This window comes from Xiphophorus hellerii, chromosome 2 (genome assembly GCF_003331165.1).
Source record: "Xiphophorus hellerii strain 12219 chromosome 2, Xiphophorus_hellerii-4.1, whole genome shotgun sequence".
Taxonomy (NCBI): Eukaryota; Metazoa; Chordata; class Actinopteri; order Cyprinodontiformes; family Poeciliidae; genus Xiphophorus; species Xiphophorus hellerii.
In genome coordinates this window covers 19704246-19724962 of record NC_045673.1, presented here as the reverse complement: position 1 = coordinate 19724962, position 20717 = coordinate 19704246, and the positions used below count along the sequence as shown (strand labels likewise).

Sequence of the window (20717 nt, the reverse complement as noted above, 5' to 3'; positions counted from 1 at the left end):
CCCCCCCCCCAAAATAATAAAAAAAACTTTTACAAATCGGAAAAAAACTAATTCATTTTTGACATTAAAATGAATATTTTTCATCTTCTACACATGCCCAAACTTGACTGAAATATTCTGAATTTGCGTATGCACAGAGGCATTATCAATCATCCATTTGTAATCACAGTGTAGAAATGATGTTTGTGAATGCAACATTATCCATTCGCTCACATTAAGGTTTGATTTGGATCACCTCGAAAGCCCCTGAAGGAAGCATTAGAGGTTAACGTTCACTGACTGGTGCGGAGCAGGCAGGAAATGCCGTACCACCGGCATTACTGTAAACGGATCTGACGCAGCCGCTTTAAGCTATGTTGATATTTGTTTTCTGCGATTGAGTTTTAAAAGCCTCGCCCCGTTTGGCAATCCGGAGAACGGGGAGAAAAGCAAAGCGAAGCCTCGCCTGGAGGCTGAACACTCTGCAGAGGCGGCCGACTGCAGTTCTCCTTTGAAAACATCTATTCATCCGTTTCAACTACACCTCTGCTGGTTCACCACAACATAGCCACGGATGTTAATGCTAATCAGCATGGCCACAGACAGAAACGAAGTTGTTTCGCACTTTTAGCAGCGCCCTTACGAGGGTGATTGACAGCATGGCTCTGATTGGTTGTTTTTGAGTGGGAGCGGCGCATTTCCTTAGATGAGGAGCTCGACCTTTTAACACATTATCTGTCTCGTATAGTGGTGTCACGATTTGACATTATTTAATTTCCCTTTGGGATTAAAAAAGTATTTTTCCATTTGAATTTGATATGTTTTTTGTGAAAGTTGTATTCTGCAGCCTTAACAGACGGGCTGTATTTATACAATGAGCGAATTCTTCTCATGAAGGCAAATAGTTCCTTTTATTTTATTTAGGGCTGTCAGAGTAGACGGGGTTGAACTTCAGTGCACACCACACTTTTCACATTTTTATTTGTAAAAAATATTTAGATTCCTGTTACTTGACTACAACATAAAATCCCTATAAGACACTGAAGTTTGCAGATTAAACGTTAAAGTGAAAATTCACAAAGGGTTCATTTCTGTTTTATAAATATGTTTCAAATTAAGCAAATATAGACTATCAGCACTTCTGGAATAGCATCAAAATTGTTACTTTTTTGTTCAAGCTCCCCCTCGAATGAGCAACAATACTCATTAAAGTTCTCCAGTTTTCATTAATGCCATATGAGACTGTTTCAGCATGACAGATCAAACTTTATATTTGGCCCTCATTTGGAAAATTCTTGTTGCTGTTTGCAGCCTGCAGTCTGCATCTGAAGCCATATAACCCGGCAACCAGGGTGGAAGGGAGCATTTTTATTGCCCCGCTTTTCAGAAAGAAAGAAAAGGTCAGCTGTCACTCAAGAATGCTCTCCTTAAACGATAGCACCTTAAATCTCGCCCTGCTCCCTTTCTGTCCACCGTTTAGGATTCTTGGTTTGGAGCTACATCGTGGGGAGAGATCAGAGGCTTCTTCGCTTTTCGGTGGCGTGTTTTGCGTGCCCACACGTTAAAGCTGTGCTACGTTGTCAAGCGGATTTATTACCAATCCGTCATACCTCCGACCGACACACCCTACAATTATGTGACTTTCAGAGTATGCAAATAAGTGAATGTGGTGGTTCTGAGAGTGTGAGGATGTAAACACAGAGTCATAACTGTGGTAAAGAGCAGACTTCTGCCCCTTTCCCTGCTCTGTCTTTGTTTTTTCTAAACAGGTGTGGGCCATAAAGAAAACAAGAGCAAGCCTTTCTTCTATAAAACCGAGGAAGCAACCACTTATCTCTTTGATATTCCATAATCCCTCTGGGTATCTTTGTCCCTTGGCCTAACTACTGTTTTTACAACTTAATGCACATGCTTTAAGCCTGTAGTTATGGCACCGAGGAGAAGGTGGCCCGTATCTATGGCTCTTCACTGTCATTGAATGCTTTTCAAATATGTCAGCTTAAATAACATATCCTAATACATTAAGTTAATCACAGTATTGATATTCTGCCTTAAAAAATATAACTCAATTGACACACAAGTAAAACATAATGTAGATTTTTTTTTTTGTTTAATCTTCCTTTTGAGTGCTAATGTCAGCACTACTAATTTGTTACTAGCTTTAGCAAGTTTTAAGGCAGAGCATCAAATCTCTGCCTTAGAAAAATACAACTCAAAATACACAAAACAAGCATAATTGAGTTTTTTGTTTAATCTTCCCTTTGAGCGCTAATGTTAGCGTTGCTAATTTGTCGCTAGTTTTAACAAGTTGTAAGGCTGAGTATCAAATCTCTGCCTTCAAAAATACTACTTAAAATACACAAAACAAGCATAAATCCGTTTTGAGCGCTAATGTTAGCGTTGCTAATTTGTCGCTAGCTTTTGCAAGTTTTCAGCTCAACATAAAAAGAGCTCGGAGAATAATTGGAAAAGCGTTTATATTCTGCATTTTGGAACATATTTATCTCATTTGAAACGTCCTGGTCATTGATACAAAGTGTTTACATTGGCCTTCCTTGAAAACTGAAAGCTAAAAAAAGATGCAAACGCCTCCAGTTTCCTTGAACATTGAGAAAACAAATGCATCCTAATAACGGCAGTGTTTTTTAGACAGTCGGAAGAAAAGAATGGATGCAAATATTTCCTGTTTCTTTAAAAACCGGAAGTGAAAAATGTATGCTTTTATGTCTCGCTTACTTGTAAATGTAAATGTTTCGACTTCTTGGAAATTGAAAACAATTGATAATAGCTTTTCTAACAAATGCCGTAACAAAATATTACAGGTCCACAGTTTGGTCTGCATTTTTGAGAAAAAATGTACTTTTGTTATAAAAAATGTGCTGTTTTACACCGGTGAAATGTTAACGCAAAATTATACCACCGCATCTACACTCTCAAACATTTTTTAAAACGTTAACATCACGCGCAATGTGTAACATGAACATATTTTTAACATGTAAAACTAGTTTGAAATGTCCCAGAGGAGCAGAAAAAGCCTCTGTTCTTTAGATCTCTTAATGACACGCATTCCTTTGGGTTGTGGTTATTTTTATTCTCCCTCGGAACATAAACGCTGCAAAAGATTGACAGCTTAAAACCCTAAATTACTGTTTTAACGAGAAGCTTCGCTCTCTATAGAGGCGGAAAGACCTCAATTATGGTAACATGTACAGACCTTAGTTTGTTCACCTGATGCAAAGGGATGCAGAGAAAACACCCAACAGCAACACGAATTCCTGCTGTCAAAAAACATATGAAGGCACCGGCTAATGATCTAGATTTGTTTACTTCAGCTGCAAAGTAAAAAAAAAAGGCAATTAAGCACCAATTTGAAAGAGTGGATGAGGTTAGGTCTCAATGGAGATAAAGCTAGTAAAAAAAAAAAGATGTGATATGATTGTGAGTCATGAATGAAAGAATTTAGGGTTGACTCAAATATTTTAGTATGTGGTAAAAAAAAAAAAAAAGGCAGTAGATTACTAGAACTATACATTCACTGCAGCCCAGTAATCTCCATAACTACATCATAATACAACAGAGTTGGGATTTGGCGGCAAGGCAGTTTTTCATCCAATTAATCTTCAGCAACTGATGCTGTCTGAGACGGAACGAAAGGAAATTTCTGCAGACAGACTCTGACATTTTTAGGTTAATCTCAGAAATTAACTAAAAAAAAAGATGTGGAAATTTCCATTTCAAAAGTAAATAAAATAATAATAATCACTTTTGAAACTCAGAAACATTCTAAAAGATAAAACTTTGCAACTTTTGAAATTGTGAAATCTCCACAGTTTTTTTTCTAGAAAATTTCTGAGCTCATTCTCAAAACTTAAGAGTTTGGGGGGGGGGGGGTTCTAGCAAATTTTCAACATCTCAAGCTCAGAAGTGTCAGGGTTTTTTTTTTTCTAGAACATTTCTGAGATTAACCTAAAAATGTCTGAGCTTCTTTCTGACAGAAATGTACTCCTCTTCTCTTTTTCTTATCTACAATTTCCCTGATATGCCGTCGCAAAAAGGAGATACAATATAAGCCACTGCTAGTCAGCCAGCATGTACGTTTGTGATCATATTCAGAGAACCTTCCATCAGAACTGTTATGCATTTTAGCATTTGGCCTATGTAGCATTGCTATGCAGCCTTGAGGCACGCTCCAGGCAGTGAGGAACACACCAGAAAGAACAGAACCGAAATATTAATTGCAAAAAATCCCTTCAGCATCCTTCCATTGTCCTACTCCTAATGAGGTTTTGAATAAAATAATAGCCGAGAAGCACAAAAAAAAACAAAAAAAAGGAATTCGTCTGTTGACGGTATTGTAACAAACCTGCTTCACAAGAGAAAAACAGCACACTGAGGTTGCTAAAGGTCATCTTTATGAAATCAAATCTATGGCTGCATATGAGAGAGTACTAATGAATGATATAGCAGATCAGTAACCAGGTTTCAAGGAAACATGTCCAGTCCTGTATCACCAAGGTTCCTGCAGCTTACATCCAAACCAATGCAGCTGCAGTCACAGAAACCTAACACTCTTTCTTTCCAGGCAGGAATCCAACCCGTTGACCTTAGCGTCATTATTTTGCTAGGCAACTTTTTCTTTTTTCCTCCCAATATTTAGGAATTTACGTGGGTGTTGGCAGCTGCTGACGACCCCGGCGTGTGCCTGCAATAATCAAGAGATGCAAAACACAAAAAAAAAGCCTGGCAACGCAGTAATCTCAGTCATCAGTCATCAGGCCTTCACTTTGAGGCAAGCCTCATTCAAATGCAGCATGAGTGGTTGTGTTTTTTTGGGGGGGGGTTTTGCAGGCGAAGTCAGACGGGCGCTGGGGCTGTGTCTAAGCGTGCAGATGGTCTGATAGTCATCTGCTGTGTTGGGAAGCGATGCCAAAAGAGTGGCGAAATAAAATGGCAATAATATCAGAAACACACTACTCAGCTAAAGGAAACCCCCCTAAGTTTCTGAGATGTAACACCATTACTGCTCAAACTAGCGGGAAACTGACTTTGAAGAAGATCACAACAGTTTACGTACAAGCTAATTAATTATAGCTTCTTCAAAAATCTGTGCGCAGTCTGGAAGAAATCTGCAATTTCAAACTCTCTAAAGAGGAACTCCATGCTGTTTGACAGAACAAAAAACAACCTGTCAAGGTATGGTATCCTTTGGTAAAGCAGCGCCCTCTAGTGTAAATTCAATGATCTTTCAAGCACATCTGTATAGCGCATTGACTGCACAAAATGCATCGAAAACGTTTTTTTTTTGTTTTTTTTTAATCTTGTGCATGTCCATCCTTCTTTCTAATGCCGCCCTGGGCAGTCGCCCAGAAGACCCATAACAACAGCCACGGTTGATAGCTAATTTTCTCTAATAAATCTCCATGAAATAGATGTCTTCTGACGTCAGTGGTTTGCACTGGATTTTTAGAAGGAATGTCAGCACGCCACACCTTTCAGATTTCTACCACGTCATCCACTTGACAATGATGAGACGTGCATATGACACAAAGGTAAACATACAGGCTGAGGGGGGAAAGCGCTCATATTATTATTATTATTGTTATGCTGTGTTCAGGGAGCCTCGTTTTTTACAGTGTACCACTGGCTCCCTCTAGTGTTACTGAGCAGAAATTCTAGACTCACCTAGAAGCTACATTGTTCCAGAATATAAGACACACAAATGATGTTAACAACAACAATAAGGTCACTAAAATTAAGTCAATTTCTCCTTTCAGTCAGACATTATGTACATAACAATAACACACTAGAACTACAAATGAAAATAGAGTCAAGCTTTTAACTTTGTGGGATGTTAAGCGACTATTATTTACTGGTAAACAGCAAACGTGTAAGATGATGCTATGGTCAGACGACAGGAAAACAAAAACTACTTGGCACACACCATGCCCCTTGTGAAACATGGTAGCGACAACATCATGGTAAGGAGAAGGATAGGTAAGCTGGTGAAAGTTGGTGGTTTGCTATAGTCCTCGTCACGGTTGACCCAAGTTCGAATCCCGATCTCGGCACCCATGTCCTGTTTACTGTCAGAAAAAAAGTTGATGGGAACAATGGAATTACAGACAAGGCAGGAAGCAACAAGGCTTCAGAACTGAACAACGATAAACATTTATACATGCTTGTTAAAATGGTAACTTTTAGTTATGTTCCTGGTTCATACACCTCTCCACAATGCAGTCAAGCTCTCCAGAGTCCAGCTAATGACCCTATTATTTGACTCAGGTGTGCTGAAGAAGAGATACCTCTAAAACCTGCTGGACACCCCTGGATTTGAGGATTCCTGGTCTAATCACATACAGCTCTATTAAATACATGATAAGACAACATAAGTGTTAAGATGTGCAGGAGAGTATGTTTAAGCTAAGTATAGCTGGGGCTAAAGTATATTCTGTGCTGGGATACATCTCTAGAAAGAAATTTAGTGCAGCTTTACTCTTGAGAAGTAGAACATTCCCCTCCACAGCAAAACCGGGCCTGTTGTACCCTGTTGGTAGTCAAAATTAGATGAACGGCACATTTAAAAGAACATGTTAAATATGTTTAACCTTTTATTTTTGCTGTCCCATTCACTGCCACACAGTCCAGCTCTGTGGAGGGCAGAAAAAAGTCAGCTGGCTGCGTTTTCTTCTTCTTCTTCTTCTTTAGATTTTAACGGCAGCTTGCATCCAATTATGTTGCACTACTGCCCTCTATTGCCTCCTACCACCTACTCCTCAAAGACTCTTAAAAATCCCAGTGTTTTTTAAAAAACGAAAAATCTTCTTTTTCCCCTCAATACTATTCAGCTGATCGATCACCTTGTCAAATTTCAATTCCCTACTAACACCTAGTTCTGTTTTTAATAATCTTCTTTGACTTGCGTATTTCCTACATTTAATCAAAACATGTTCCACTGTTTCTACTTCATCACACCATCTACATAAACCAGTAAGGTGTTTCCCCATCTTAAAAAGAGTTCCGTTTAGGAAACTATGCCCAGTTCGTATTCTATTTATAATTATCTCTTCCCTCCTGTTTAATCCTCTGATCCTTTCTACATCGACTGTTTTTTGTATTCTAAATAAATGTCTTCCTTTTATTTCATTTACCCACCTATCTTCCCATATCTTCTTGCTTTCTTTCCAAATTATACTTTTGCCTTCAGATTTAGATAACTTTATTTGCATATCAATATCATCTTTTTTAATTGTCTCCTTAGCCAGCCTGTCCGCTCTTTCATTCCCCATAATACCTACATGAGCAGGAGTCCAGAATAATACAACATTTTTATTTTGTTCACATATCCTATGATGAACCGCCATAATCTCATATAAAATATTTTGATGATTTTTTGTACGTCCCTTTCCGATACTCGTCAATGCAGATAGAGAGTCACTACAAACTATTATTTTATTCCTATCAGTTTCCTCCACCCATTCTAAAGCTACTAAAATAGCACCTAGTTCTACTGCGAATACACTCAAATAATCAGATGTTCTTTTTGAAATACTAATCTTTAATTCAGGAATCACTACAGCTATACTGGTTGCTTCACTTTTAGGGTCTTTCGACCCATCCGTATAAATTTGCAAATATTCATTATATTTATTCTGCATTTGATTATAAAATTCTTGGCAAGTATCTAATGTGTTCCTTTTCCTAATATTTGTTAGTGTTCTGTCTACATTAATATATTTCCAAGTCCATGTCGGTCTCAAAGGCCACAATACAGTTGGACTAAATTCCTTATAATATACATTAAAAAGTTTCGCTCTATCATCCCCAACCCACCCAAAGCTATCCATTTGTTTCTTTCCTCTTTCCCAACACTCTCCTAATAATTTCTTAACCGGGTGATCTGCATTATGTCCTTTTAAACTTATCCAATAATTTACCATTAGCTGCTGTCTTCTAATGCATAATGGCATTTCTCCTGACTCTACTTGTAATGCACATATTGGTGTTGATTTAACTGCCCCTAAACATATTCTCATTGCTCTGGCTTGAATAACATCTAACTTTTTTAACCTAGTTTTAGCTGCTGATCCATACACCACACTCCCATAATCTATTCTTGATCTAATTAGAGACACATATATATTTTTAAGGGAATCGAAATTCGCACCCCATGTCAACCCAGCTAAACACCTCATAATGTTTAGAACCTTTTTAGTCTTCTCCATAATATGTTCTATATGATTTCCCCAAGTTAGTTTCTTATCAAAAACTACTCCCAAAAAACGAAACCAATCAACCCTTTCTAACTCTTTCCCATATAAACACAACTTTTTATCAACCCCTATTTTTTTATTTGTGAAAAACATTACTTTTGTCTTTTCAATTGAAAATTTAAAGCCCCACTTTACTCCCCACTTACTCACTTTATCTATACCTTCCTGTATTTTAACAATAAGATGGTCCACATTTCTTCCCCTTTTCCATAATGCTCCATCATCAGCAAAAAGTGACTTACCAAAACCGATGGATACTTCTTTAAAAATATCGTTGATCATAACTGAAAATAATGTTGGACTTACCACACTTCCTTGAGGGGTTCCATTTTCTATTTTACATATTTCTGAAAACTGACATCCTATTTTAACTTGAATATTTCTATCCCTTAAAAAATCCCATAACCAATTAAACATATTACCTCCTATACCTATCTGATGTAATTTAATCATTAACCCTTCCCTCCATAACATATCATATGCTTTCTCCACATCAAAAAACACAGCAACAACAGTTTCTTTATTAATCTGAGCTTTTCTAATATCATCCTCTAAACCTAAAATAGGATCCATTGTTCCTCTCCCTCTACGAAAACCACTCTGATAAGGAGCAATTAAATGTTTTGACTCCAAATATTGTGTCAATCTCTCATTCACCATCCTTTCCATCAGTTTACACAGATTAGATGTGAAAGCTATTGGTCTGTAATTTACAGGGTTACTCTGATCTTTCCCAGGTTTCTTCAACGGAATAATAATAGCTTCTTTCCACTTACAAGGTAGTCTCCCCTCCTTCCAAATCTTATTGAATAAAATTAATAATTTATTTAAAACTTCCTCACTTACATGTTTTAACATAATATAACACACCTCATCCTTACCTGGAGCACTATTCCTAGTTCTATCCAAAGCTCTTTTTAGCTCTCCAATAGAGAAAGGATAATTCATCAGATCATTATTATTCTCCTTTCTTCTTAAGATTCCATCATATTCCTTTTTAGTTCTCTCCCTTCCCTCCATTTCATTACCTAATAAATTTTTACCACTATGTATCTCCACAAATGTTCTCACTAACATATCAGCCTTTTCCTTGTCAGTTACAGCTACTATATCATTTTTATTTAGTATAGGATAACTCCATTCCCTTCTATCTCCTCCCATTTTTTTGATCATCCCCCAAACATCCCCTAGTTTTGTACTACTGCCAATTGTGTCACAGAAACCTCTCCAGTATTCTCTTTTTGTGCTCCTTATTGTTCTCCTGACTTTGGCTTGTGACTTTTTATATTCAATTAAATGTTGAAAATTATGAGACCTTTTAACCAATTTAAATGCTTTATTTCTTTCTCTAACTGCTTTCCTACACTCTTCATTCCACCATGGAACTAACTTTCTCCTATTTTTCCCTGATGTTTTTGGAATAGCCTCCTCTGCAGCAACTAAAATACCCTGACTAATCACTCGGTTCATACTTTCAATACTCTGATCATTTTGAACATTTAAAATTTTCCTATCACATAGGTTATAAAATTCCTCCCAATTTGCTTTCTCAAATATCCACTTTCCTCCTATCATTTCAGGCCTATGCACCTGGCCCATCCTTATTTTGCTGATTATAATGTAGTGATCACTACCAAATGACTTATTTTTAACTTGCCAATCACATAGTGGAGCTAAACAGCTAGAAACAAATGTCAGATCTAGTACAGATTCCTTACCTGAATTTATATCAATTCTTGTCTTCTTTCCATTATTCAAGCAAACCAAATTATTACTATCTAGAAATTCTTCTAAAATGTTCCCATTATAATCTATTTTTTCACTACCCCATAATGAATGATGTGCATTAAAATCTCCACACCAAATAACATTTCCTTTCATATCCATCTCTTCAAGTTTGCTTACCTCAAGCTTTTTACAAGGATTGTAAAAATTTAAAACCAACAGTACCTTCTCTTCCACCCATATTTCAGTTGCAACATACTCCAAATCACCTTTTCTTCCAATAACTTTATACGGAATACCTTCTTTAATCAGAGAAAGACACCCTCCCCCATTTCCTTCTTCTCTATCATATCTAACTGCAATATATCCATCCAATTTGAAATCCAAAAAAGGCCTCAGCCAAGTTTCCTGTATACAAATTACATCAGGTTTTTCTTTTAATTCGTAAATAAACTGTTTAAAATCTTGCCCATTTGACAGAAGACTCCTCGCATTCCATTGTAATATTGAGACTATCCTTCTTGACTTGCCTGACTACACAGTTCCCCCCTTATGTCCTCCCACCGAATATTCTTTAAGTCTAAACTATGGCATGCTGCCTTTACAATAATCTGAATCCTTTCCGTTTTTGATTTCACATCCGATGTTGCATTTATAACTCCTGCAATAAAAGTCACCATTTCTTTTTTTCCTCTTCAATTTTCTTTTCAACCATTTCCATAATTTTTGAAATTACTTGCTTTTCTCCTGTTAGAGATTTCCCAGTTTGTTTCTCTTTCTCAACTACTTTACACGCCTCTGCATACGTTACTTTCTGCGTAACTTTTGTTTTCTGTATCATTGATTGTCGTTTCATTACCTCGCATCCCCAAAAAGCGACACTATGCTCTCCTCCACAACTACAGCACTTTGGTTTAACTCCAACTCCACATTTACCATATTCATGGTCTCCAGAACAACGGGCACATCTCCTTTTTCCTTTACACATTTTTGCAATATGGCCAAATTCCTGACAGTTGAAGCACCTCACTGGTTTGGGCACATATTCCCTGACACTAAATCTTATCAAGCCAAAGAAAACCTCCCTTGGCATTTCTTTTGTTTCAAACTCCAGCAACACAGTTTCTGTTTCAATCTTCTCTGTACCCCTTGTCATTCTTCGTGCTCCTTTTACTTCCTTGTTTCTTTCTTTCAGATTTTCAACTAATTCCTTCATATCAACACTCAACGGCACTCCTGTTATGATTCCTTTGCTTTCATTATTTCTTTTTTCACCCACTTTAACAACTGCTCTAATTTTGACTTTACACACCCATCCAAGCTTTTTTGCCTTTTCAACCTGACCTTCAGAATTACAGCCAATCAAAAGATTTCCGTCTCTCAGTACTTTAGCATGTTTAATTTCCCCAACATGTGTCTTAAGTGCTTTTGTTAGTTTAAGTGGATCAATCTTCTTGACTCCTTCTCCTTCATCAAATCTTATTATAATGTTCAGATTTTGTCTTTTTGGTGCTTCTTTTCCTTCCTCAATTCCTTCATTATCAGTGTCTTCAGTGCTTTCCTCATTTCCTTTCTTCCTCTTTCTTTCAGCAGCTCGCTGCTTCTTTCCACCCTTTCCCACCAATTCCCACTCTTTATCTTCATTCCGACCACTCCTTCCTTCCTCGTCACTACATTCCATACTATTACAGTCACTTCTTTCCAAATCCAACGTCGTCATGTCCCGAATTAAGTCGCATTTAACACCGAAGTTCAGCGAGTCAGTCCTCAGACCCTCCGGTGTTTGCTTGAAGCTAAGAAGCTAACCGTTGCACACTCCCGCTCCTGCGCCCCTGGAAAACACTCTCTACCAAATGTTGGCTGCGTTTTCGTCTGCGCATGCCCAGTTTAACGGCTTCGAGCTTTCGCGCAAGCGCAGTCCGCCGGGGCGCTCAGTGATTTATAAAGCTCCGAGTTGCTCCGTCTCCTTCCACCTTCAGCCATTTTAACCATGTTAGGAGCTGTGGGACGCTGCTGCTCCGGGGCTTTGCAGGCTCTCAAGCCTGGGGTCCAGCCCCTGAAAGCCCTCGTTGGATCCCCGGCTGTTCTTTCTCGTGAGTCCCCTACAGGCTGGGCGGTTTCCGAGAGGAAACCTTGCGTTAAAATGTTGTTGATAGTCTGAGAGGGCAGCGCTAACGTTAGCTGGGGCTAGCAACACGCTGACTAGCCTGCCGGTGACGTAGTAGGCCTCTGTGGTAAAATGCCAGATTTTACTTTAGTTTAACCTACTCTGAAACACAACATGCATATATAATGACTTGCATGCTTATATTGAATAATGGGTTGCATTGGAAAACAAGTGGACTGTGTAGTTTGTAATGTTATTAGAAATGACCTTTGTGAAGTGACATGAGGCGCTGCTAGGTTAGCAGATTAGCAAGGTTACGCGGTCCTCTGCAAAGAAAGACGCTGTTAGTTTGACATAAACGATTAAAGAGGGCAAATCTGAAATCTACACTTTTTAGAATATGTCCCGATAAGTTTAGGAGCTGCAGAAAGTGTAAACTAGAGTGCACGTCATTCATTTGTCATTCAAAACACAACTTCCGATGGGGCGGTGTAATATTTTCATGTTTTCTCCACATGCAAGGTGTTTAAAACAAATATTCAGTTTGTTTTAAACCTGCAGAAAATGTTGATAAAGAATTCTCCGAGTAAATATTGTAAAGAGGTTGTTCCTACGTGTGAATAGGAGTGTTATTCATGTAGGGCTCAATTATGTATCCATCCGCAGGCAGGGACTATGTCGCTCCTGCCGCCGCCGCCAGCGCCGCCACAGGCCGCATTGTGGCCGTCATCGGCGCCGTCGTCGACGTCCAGTTCGACGAGGGCCTCCCTCCCATCCTCAACGCCCTGGAGGTCACCGGCCGCGACTCTAGGCTAGTCCTGGAGGTTGCTCAGCATCTTGGTGAGCCTTAAATCTTCAACTAACAAAACTATTTCATGTTTGTAGAAGCTTGCTGAACCTACTTGCTGTTCACAGGTGAGAACACAGTGCGTACCATCGCTATGGATGGTACCGAGGGTCTGGTTCGTGGACACAAGGTTCTGGACACCGGTGCCCCCATCAGAATCCCAGTGGGCCCCGAGACCCTGGGGAGGATTATGAATGTGATCGGCGAGCCCATCGACGAAAGGGGTCCAATCAGCACCAAACAGTGCGTCAAAGTAAAATATCTATAAACTTGAGATATTCCATTCATACCTAAGGATTAAAAGAAACTGTTTAACTCTTTCTTCCTTAGAACTGCACCTATCCATGCTGAGGCTCCTGAATTCACCGACATGAGCGTGGAGCAGGAGATTCTGGTGACTGGCATTAAGGTGGTGGACCTGCTGGCCCCTTATGCCAAGGGAGGGAAAATTGGTATGTATTAGCATTAAAGGAGTAGTTCGGTTTTTGAAGGGGGGGGGGAATTTAAAAAAACTTAACATATTTTCCATTTTGAGGTCTTGATTCCAGTTTTTCTTAAAAATCTATAAATGACAGCATATGCAATTTTCGGGGTCAGTGGAGCTAGTTCACCTTTCTTTCCAAAAGACGTTTTAGGCCAGGGGTGTCCAAAGTCGGTCCTCAAGGGCTGGCATCCTGCATGTTTTAGTTCTCTCCCTGGTGGTAGTAACAACCTTCTCAGCATGTCAATGTTTTTCTTAGGTCTCTAATAAGCCGTCATTTGATCCAGGTGCGTTAAACCAGGGAGAGAACTAAAACATGCAGGATGCCGGCCCTCCAGGACCGACTGTGGACACCCCTTCACAAAAAACCCCCCAAAAAACTTTCCTAAAATGGGCCATTATTTTTGGAAGGTGACCAATACTACTGTTGTGTTTTGGGGCCTGCCACAATTTTTAAATTGTCCCAATAAACGATAATGTCATTTTGAGACCATTTTCAAGCAATATGTTAACATTGGAACTGGAGGATGCTTTTAATAAACAAAGACTAAACAATAAATCAAATGGAAACAGTATAATTTCCATTAACCTTTGCTACATTTAGAATAGGTTTTTCACTTTTAAATGTTCACTTTCATATTCCAACAACCACTTTTGAATCAATTGAAAATGCTTTCGCTGTTCCTAAATGGAAATCATGGTATTTCAGTGGAAAAATCCTCTGTAGCAACGCAGTGACATTGCTTGTGGTTTCAGGGCTGTTTGGTGGCGCCGGAGTAGGAAAGACTGTGTTGATCATGGAGCTGATCAACAATGTGGCCAAAGCCCATGGTGGTTACTCCGTGTTCGCTGGCGTGGGCGAGCGGACCCGCGAGGGAAACGACTTGTATCATGAGATGATCGAGTCTGGTGTCATCAACCTGAAGGACACTACCTCTAAGGTGGGGCTCGAACTCCTCCTCAAAGAAGTAACGCATCCACCATGCAGTAATGGGACGGGCTGGTTAAAGTCTGTTTCTCCTCCTGTAGGTGGCGCTGGTGTACGGACAGATGAACGAGCCCCCAGGCGCCCGCGCCAGAGTGGCGTTGACTGGACTGACCGTGGCCGAGTACTTCCGTGACCAGGAGGGTCAGGACGTGCTCCTCTTCATCGACAACATCTTCCGCTTCACACAGGCCGGTTCTGAGGTTTGTACCAGTAACACGGCTAAGGAATCTTCACCAATGGGAAGGTTTTTGCTAAAAGAAACACCTACCGCCCTCTCAGGTGTCTGCCCTGCTGGGTCGCATCCCCTCTGCTGTGGGTTACCAGCCCACTCTGGCCACTGACATGGGTACCATGCAGGAGAGAATCACCACCACCAAGAAGGGTTCGATCACATCTGTGCAGGTAAACATTTAGCAAAACACAATCTCAAATCTACTTAATAAAATGAGTTATTTTTGCTGCACAGAATTAAGCAACATCTACCTTTCTGGTGGGAAAATAATGTGATCAAAGAAACTTGAAGCGAAACGTTGTTTTCTCTGCAGGCCATCTATGTGCCCGCTGACGACTTGACTGACCCTGCTCCCGCCACCACCTTCGCTCACTTGGACGCCACGACTGTACTGTCCCGTGCCATCGCCGAGTTGGGCATCTACCCTGCCGTGGATCCCCTGGACTCCACCTCCCGTATCATGGACCCCAACATTGTCGGAGCTGAACATTACGACGTCGCCCGTGGCGTGCAGAAGATCCTTCAGGTTGGGGAAGCTGCATTGTTTTTGTCGTTATGAAGACCTGTTTGATAGTCAACAAGCTAACTGGTTAGCCTTCTTGCAGGACTACAAGTCCCTTCAGGACATCATCGCCATCCTGGGTATGGATGAGTTGTCCGAGGAGGACAAACTGACTGTGGCCCGCGCCCGCAAGATCCAGCGTTTCCTGTCTCAGCCCTTCCAGGTGGCTGAGGTCTTCACAGGCCACTTGGGCAAACTGGTGCCCCTGAAAGAAACCATCAAGGGCTTCAAGAGCATCCTTGGAGGCAAGTATTGTAAAAAGTACTTCTACATTTAAGCTGAAACGCACACTTCATAACTTTATGCTTTTTGTTGTTCCAGGCGAGTATGATAACCTGCCTGAGCAGGCCTTCTACATGGTCGGTCCCATTGAGGAAGTGATCCAGAAAGCTGAGAAGCTGGCTGAGGAGCACTCATAAACACCTGAACATTCTGAGCAGAGGGGGAGGGTCCTATGGTTAGGAGCACTTGGTTTGTAAAACATGTCAAAAATACAAATGTACCTGTCTTGTCGCCCTGAAGAAAGTTCTATTTAATGTTTCCAGTGAAAGATAGAATAAACCACTGTCTTTACACAAACAGACTTGTCAACTGCATATTTCATGAGCTTTAGCTGTAATAGAGGCCTGTTCCTTGAGAAATCTTATGAAATGATTGTCCTCTATTGTGACCACAAGATGGCAGACTTGAGCTGTAAAACTTTTGAGTTGTGTTGCAGATTGTTACGTTTGGAAATAAAACGGACAAATTGGAAACTTTTTATTTTTTGTCACTTCATGTGGTAAGGTAATGTGCTTTAAAGTAGTTATGTTTAGGAAAGAAAGTGGAAATTTAAGGTTATTTTAAAACATTGAAGTCTAATTTTGCAGAGCACTGTAGGTATCTGGCAAGACACCTGAGTAGCTTAATCCCAACTTTTTAGGGTTACCAATATTTCAGCATGAGAATGTAAAATCTATACAGATTAGAGCACATCTTGGACATTTTACTAGTGAAAAATTACCTTTCCAAGCTGACTGCAGTTGTCCTAAAGCATTTGATAAGACAAGGATCTTAACAAAGCAATTGTTTTAGCTATTTATGGTAAGCTGGAAAGAAATCTGAAGTCCTTACCAAACAGCTCTCATCCATAATTCTGTATGATTAAGCTAAAAATTGTGAATGTGCCAGAAAACTCAGACCATGCAATTTCTCAGACTACAGACCGTAGCCAGCATGTTGAATGTAAGATCTTTCTGTAATTTTGAGGGCATAAACTAACAACTGTTTAACCTATTTGAAAGGAAAAAATGAAATTGCAGCACAACATAGTTTTGAAAACTTGTATTTGAACACAACTTCCAAACAAATGTTTTGCCATAAAGAAAAATGCATTAAAAAAAAAAAAATCCATACCAACTGTCGAGCACGGTGGTGGAGGGGTAGTGATTGGGGCTTATTTTGAGCCAAACACTGGATTGTCTAACATCTAAAGGTCGGATTGATTTCTATTTGCACAGACTAGCCTAATTTGGTAACCAAATTGAAAGCAGGTTGGGCTTTTTATTGCTTTTCCTTAACCTTTAACACCTGACTATCATGAATGCAAAGAGTTTACTTCAAGCAGCAGATAAGGTGGCCTTGACAGTGTCCTTGTGAGAGCAGCTCAACCTTGTCATTAGAGTGAACAAGTCAAGACTAAACCGACTGCTAATATTGAAACATGCATTGTCAGCTAAGATGTACAGAGTGGTAATGCATGAAGTGGATGCATAGATGGAGGGTTACTGTAACTTCTTGGCAATGGGAATGGCATTCTTCAGGAAGAAGTAATCAACAAAACAGGTTGGCATGTATGACATTGGCAGCCAGAAAAATTTGCCGTCCCAGCCGGGGGAGTAACGTTTGCGCGGCCAGGTGGCGGAGACTGCGTGCTCCATGCAGCTGACCACCTTCATCAGATCGCCGTCACTCATTTGGGTAAGTTTTTCTTTTATCACGTCTTTGGCTGGAACAAAAGAGAAGTCTGTTGAAGCAAATAAAAGAAGACAATTGACAGGAACGAAAGTTTCACACTTACATTTTTGGATGTATTCAGCCCCATAGTCATCTTTGATGTCCTGTGGCAGTCTGTCCCACAGCGTTTGGACGTTCCTGGTGTGGAGTTCGCTGTCTGTGACGCTGGTCTTGAAGAATCCCGGCTCAATACAAAGGACTTTGACACCAAAAGGAGCCATGGTGAACCTGAGGAAATTATGTCATCTTTGTCAACACTAAAAGGCCAGTGTTGGCGCAGTAGTACATTTATAGGGCAGGTTAATATTTCACCGGAGGCTGTCGTTGAAAGCCTCGACGCCGAACTTTGAGACAGGGTATGGGCCCCCGGTGACACAGATCCTCCCAAACACACTTGCGACATTCACCACTCGGCCCCTGGCTTTCTTTATCAGAGGCAGGACGCTCAGTGTGGCTCCGATAACCCCGTTCAGGTTCACGTCCAGCATTGATTTGTAATCGTCAAGGGTATGCCAGTCGCAGGGGCCGGAGGGAACAGCAACACCTGCGTTGTTTACCAAAGCCCAGAGACCTGCAAGGAACCCAAATACATATACAACCTTGAACAACCTGCTAAATTTCTCAATGAAATGCCTGTCTGTCCATCTACAACCAACTCACCATGCACTCCGACTTTGTCCTTAATCATGGCTGCAACTTTGGCCAAACTCTCCTTCGACACAACATCCAGGTGTGTTGTGATCAGGTTGCTGGAGCAGGCCTTCTTCAGCTCCTCCTCTCCCTTCTCAGTGTAACACCCGGCAATCACTCGGAAGCCTATCTTGTCCAGATGGCGAGCCAGAAGGTTCCCAAAGCCGGTGTCGCAGCCCGTGATGTACACATACTTGTTGGCCTTGTCACCGACCCTGGGGAGCTCTCTGATCCAGCGGAACAGGTAGAAGAGCACGACCAGGCCCAGAAGATACAGGAACATGTCTGTAATGTGAAAGAATGTTCTTATTTGTTACTGTACATCAACTGGAGGGAGGCAAGCTCATCTGTAAAGAAACATCAGGCAAAAATATTCTGGGTATATACCAAAGTCGATCATTCTGCCCCTGAAACCAATGTTCATTTCCACCTTGTAATGTCATGTGGTATTTGTTTGGTCATGTGACAGTGAGACAGCACAGGATCATGGAATTTTTAATTGAAGCACAGTAGCAATGTCAGCACTGTGGTCATCTTTAAGAATGGTGTAGGGAAATATACATATGAATAATATTATTTTAAAAAATCAGTCATTGGCTATTAAAGGAATATTGGATATGAATATTGGATCTTGATATTGGTCCACATTTACAGCCCTATTTTTTCTGATAACATGAAAAGTACAAAGATTTTGCAAAAAGACACAATCTCCAAGACTCCAATGACTTTTAGAAGAAACGTCTAAAATATGATTCTGGCGCTGGGGCAAGAGTTTAAACAAAGTCTTGTTCCATAAAACCCCTCCAATGTGATTAAGTTCAAGAATATCAAAGGGCCGGGCTACTTTTATTTTAAAACTGTTAAAAACAACTGCATTTGGTAAATTCTCAGATTCCTTTTCTGGTATGCAAATGAGTTCAACAACAAGAAAGTTTACAACAAAAACAAGCTGAAACAAAATAACTCTATATAGGGGCCAATACTGAAGTCAGACACAAGTAGATACAGGTAGTTCCCAACTTTCCAGCAGACACCGACACACAGGATACATATCTGTCCAGACAGATATCTGTCCAGACAGATATGCATCAGTCATTGAGTAGGAATGTTGGTCATGGTGGAATGGATTGGGTGGGTTCATTTGGGTGGGTTTCTATATTCACATTCACTGATTGCATCCAGGGTTTTTTTTTTTTTCTCTTGCCCTTAAGATCTGATGTTTTTGTAGTAAACTGAACCAGCAATGAAACTAATTTGGTTTCTCAAAGAGCCCTTAAGTAACTGTTTGGGTTTCAACAGTCGGTAAGAGCTGATCAATTGTCCTTTTTGCAGAGTTTGTTGTGATCTTACACCCATTTGTAGAGAAGTAGAAAATATTTTTTATTGCAGATGTATTACATCACCCTAGATTTTCTTCCATAGCATTTTATATGAATTATTTAAAGAGATGGATACCTAACAAGTCCTCTTTGCCTAACCTGGCATGTAGATAATAGTAATAGATCTAACTTTTTTTGTGCCATTTTTTCAGCTACAAAAGCTAATCACAAAAGCAACTCGCTCACACATTGTTTTCTGTAATCGCCTTGAAGGTCAAATTTACACCTCCCAGTCTGCTCCACTGGTTGGTTGTTGTGTGACACAAATTCTGTCCTTAGCTGACCACTTGAGTCCACACTCAGATTTTTATGACCACACTGTCTGCGATCACCAGCAGGTTGATAATATGTATTTTTATTATTTATCGATCGTAAGATTTGCAACATTGTTAGCCTTCGAGACCCTTCAGATTGTGTTACACTATGTCCTTATCAGTTTTATTTATTTATATATCACTAACTGTTCCAACAACTTTCAAAATCATATATGGCCAAGAAAATCTGATTCATTTTATTTGTTTCATTTGGCATGAATGTGCTTCCGTACATGGAAGTCCTACTGGAGATTATGAGCTCACTTCCCACCACACATTCTTCTGTCCTCATAGTCGAAACCTTTTACGAGCTAATAAATGAATCCACTGACTAAAAAAGTTACATTTATATCATTTCTTTCTGTTAAGCCCAGTAATAGTGATCAGAACGTAAAATGCGGCGTTGCTTTCTCTATTTTCTTTTTAACAACATTTACGCTAACGTGAAGCAAAAGTTGTTGCTGAAAGTTTAAAAGCCTCCCTGGAAGGCAAAACTGAGACACACGCTGAACTTACAGGAGGAAACATTCATGCAGCCATATTTCGTAACATGACAAGAAGACATTCAGGGATCGATAGAGCGCATTCTACTCTGATAAAGAAATTTAGAAATCTACAGTAGAACAAATAAAGTAAAACAATGCATAGTCTGACATCTCACCTCCTCTCTGTTCTCATCCCCTTGTCGTTTTATAGATAATTCTAATAGATAATGAAAATGACAAAAAAAGAACTACCTGCAGCAGAGCAATGTCCGTGGACTGTCTCCTGTTCGAGTGGACCCGATGAGACAAAGTCAGGAATCTAATCAGATGATGTCGAAATAGGAAAAGACAATGGGCGCCCCCTGCTGACAAGAGAAGGATTTGTTTGTCCATATCCAGTTACGTTGGTCATCTTTTATTGGGGCCTGCCATGCAAAGCAATGGCAGGAACCTATTACTATTGTCGGAGAGAAGCGTCTCTTTAATATTCTTCTTCTTTATTTTTCTTCCGTCACCGTTAATGCGGCTCATACCGCTGGGTGCACACCTACAAATGAGGTATCAAAACGTGCAGAAAATTCACGCCATTGGAGCTATTACTTTTGGTGGGATTTGGGGTTAACGTGGCGACATAATTCGCAAAAAACTACGAAAAAAACCCAT

General features: G+C 40.1%; 3 protein-coding genes across 11 annotated transcripts in view; 2 read left to right on the top strand and 1 right to left on the bottom strand.

Annotated features, from left to right (window-relative positions):
* The window catches only part of mical2b (microtubule associated monooxygenase, calponin and LIM domain containing 2b), a 385618-nt gene that overhangs the window by 33076 nt on the left and 331825 nt on the right, over window positions 1–20717 (top strand). The window lies entirely within an intron of this gene.
* LOC116735020 (ATP synthase subunit beta, mitochondrial-like) lies at window positions 11913–15951 on the top strand. The gene is made up of 10 exons (XM_032586613.1): window positions 11913–12067; window positions 12748–12921; window positions 12997–13171; window positions 13259–13380; window positions 14166–14350; window positions 14439–14597; window positions 14677–14799; window positions 14943–15155; window positions 15235–15436; window positions 15513–15951. The coding sequence occupies exons 1-10, from the start codon at window positions 11965–11967 to the stop codon at window positions 15608–15610; spliced, it is 1554 nt and encodes a 517-aa protein (XP_032442504.1). The 5' UTR covers window positions 11913–11964; the 3' UTR covers window positions 15611–15951.
* Window positions 16500–20419, bottom strand: LOC116735038 (retinol dehydrogenase 7-like). Its single transcript, XM_032586633.1, has 5 exons — window positions 20307–20419; window positions 17847–18161; window positions 17499–17757; window positions 17251–17414; window positions 16500–17178 (listed from the first exon to the last, which is right to left on the bottom strand). Exons 2-5 carry the CDS (start codon window positions 18157–18159, stop codon window positions 16955–16957), a joined length of 960 nt encoding a protein of 319 aa, XP_032442524.1. The 5' UTR covers window positions 18160–18161; window positions 20307–20419; the 3' UTR covers window positions 16500–16954.

Coding starts and splice junctions, on each gene's coding strand:
- LOC116735020 (XM_032586613.1), top strand. CDS start 11,965: ATGTTAGGAGCTGTGGGACGCTGCTGCTCCGGGGCTTTGCAGGCTCTC. Junction 13,172..13,258: donor GGTCCAATCAGCACCAAACA/GTGCGTCAAAGT, acceptor TTTCTTCCTTAG/AACTGCACCTATCCATGCTG. Junction 15,156..15,234: donor GCGTGCAGAAGATCCTTCAG/GTTGGGGAAGCT, acceptor GCCTTCTTGCAG/GACTACAAGTCCCTTCAGGA.
- LOC116735038 (XM_032586633.1), bottom strand. CDS start 18,159: ATGTTCCTGTATCTTCTGGGCCTGGTCGTGCTCTTCTACCTGTTCCGC. Junction 17,758..17,846: donor GGACAAAGTCGGAGTGCATG/GTGAGTTGGTTG, acceptor GGTTCCTTGCAG/GTCTCTGGGCTTTGGTAAAC. Junction 17,415..17,498: donor GCTTTCAACGACAGCCTCCG/GTGAAATATTAA, acceptor TAATTTCCTCAG/GTTCACCATGGCTCCTTTTG.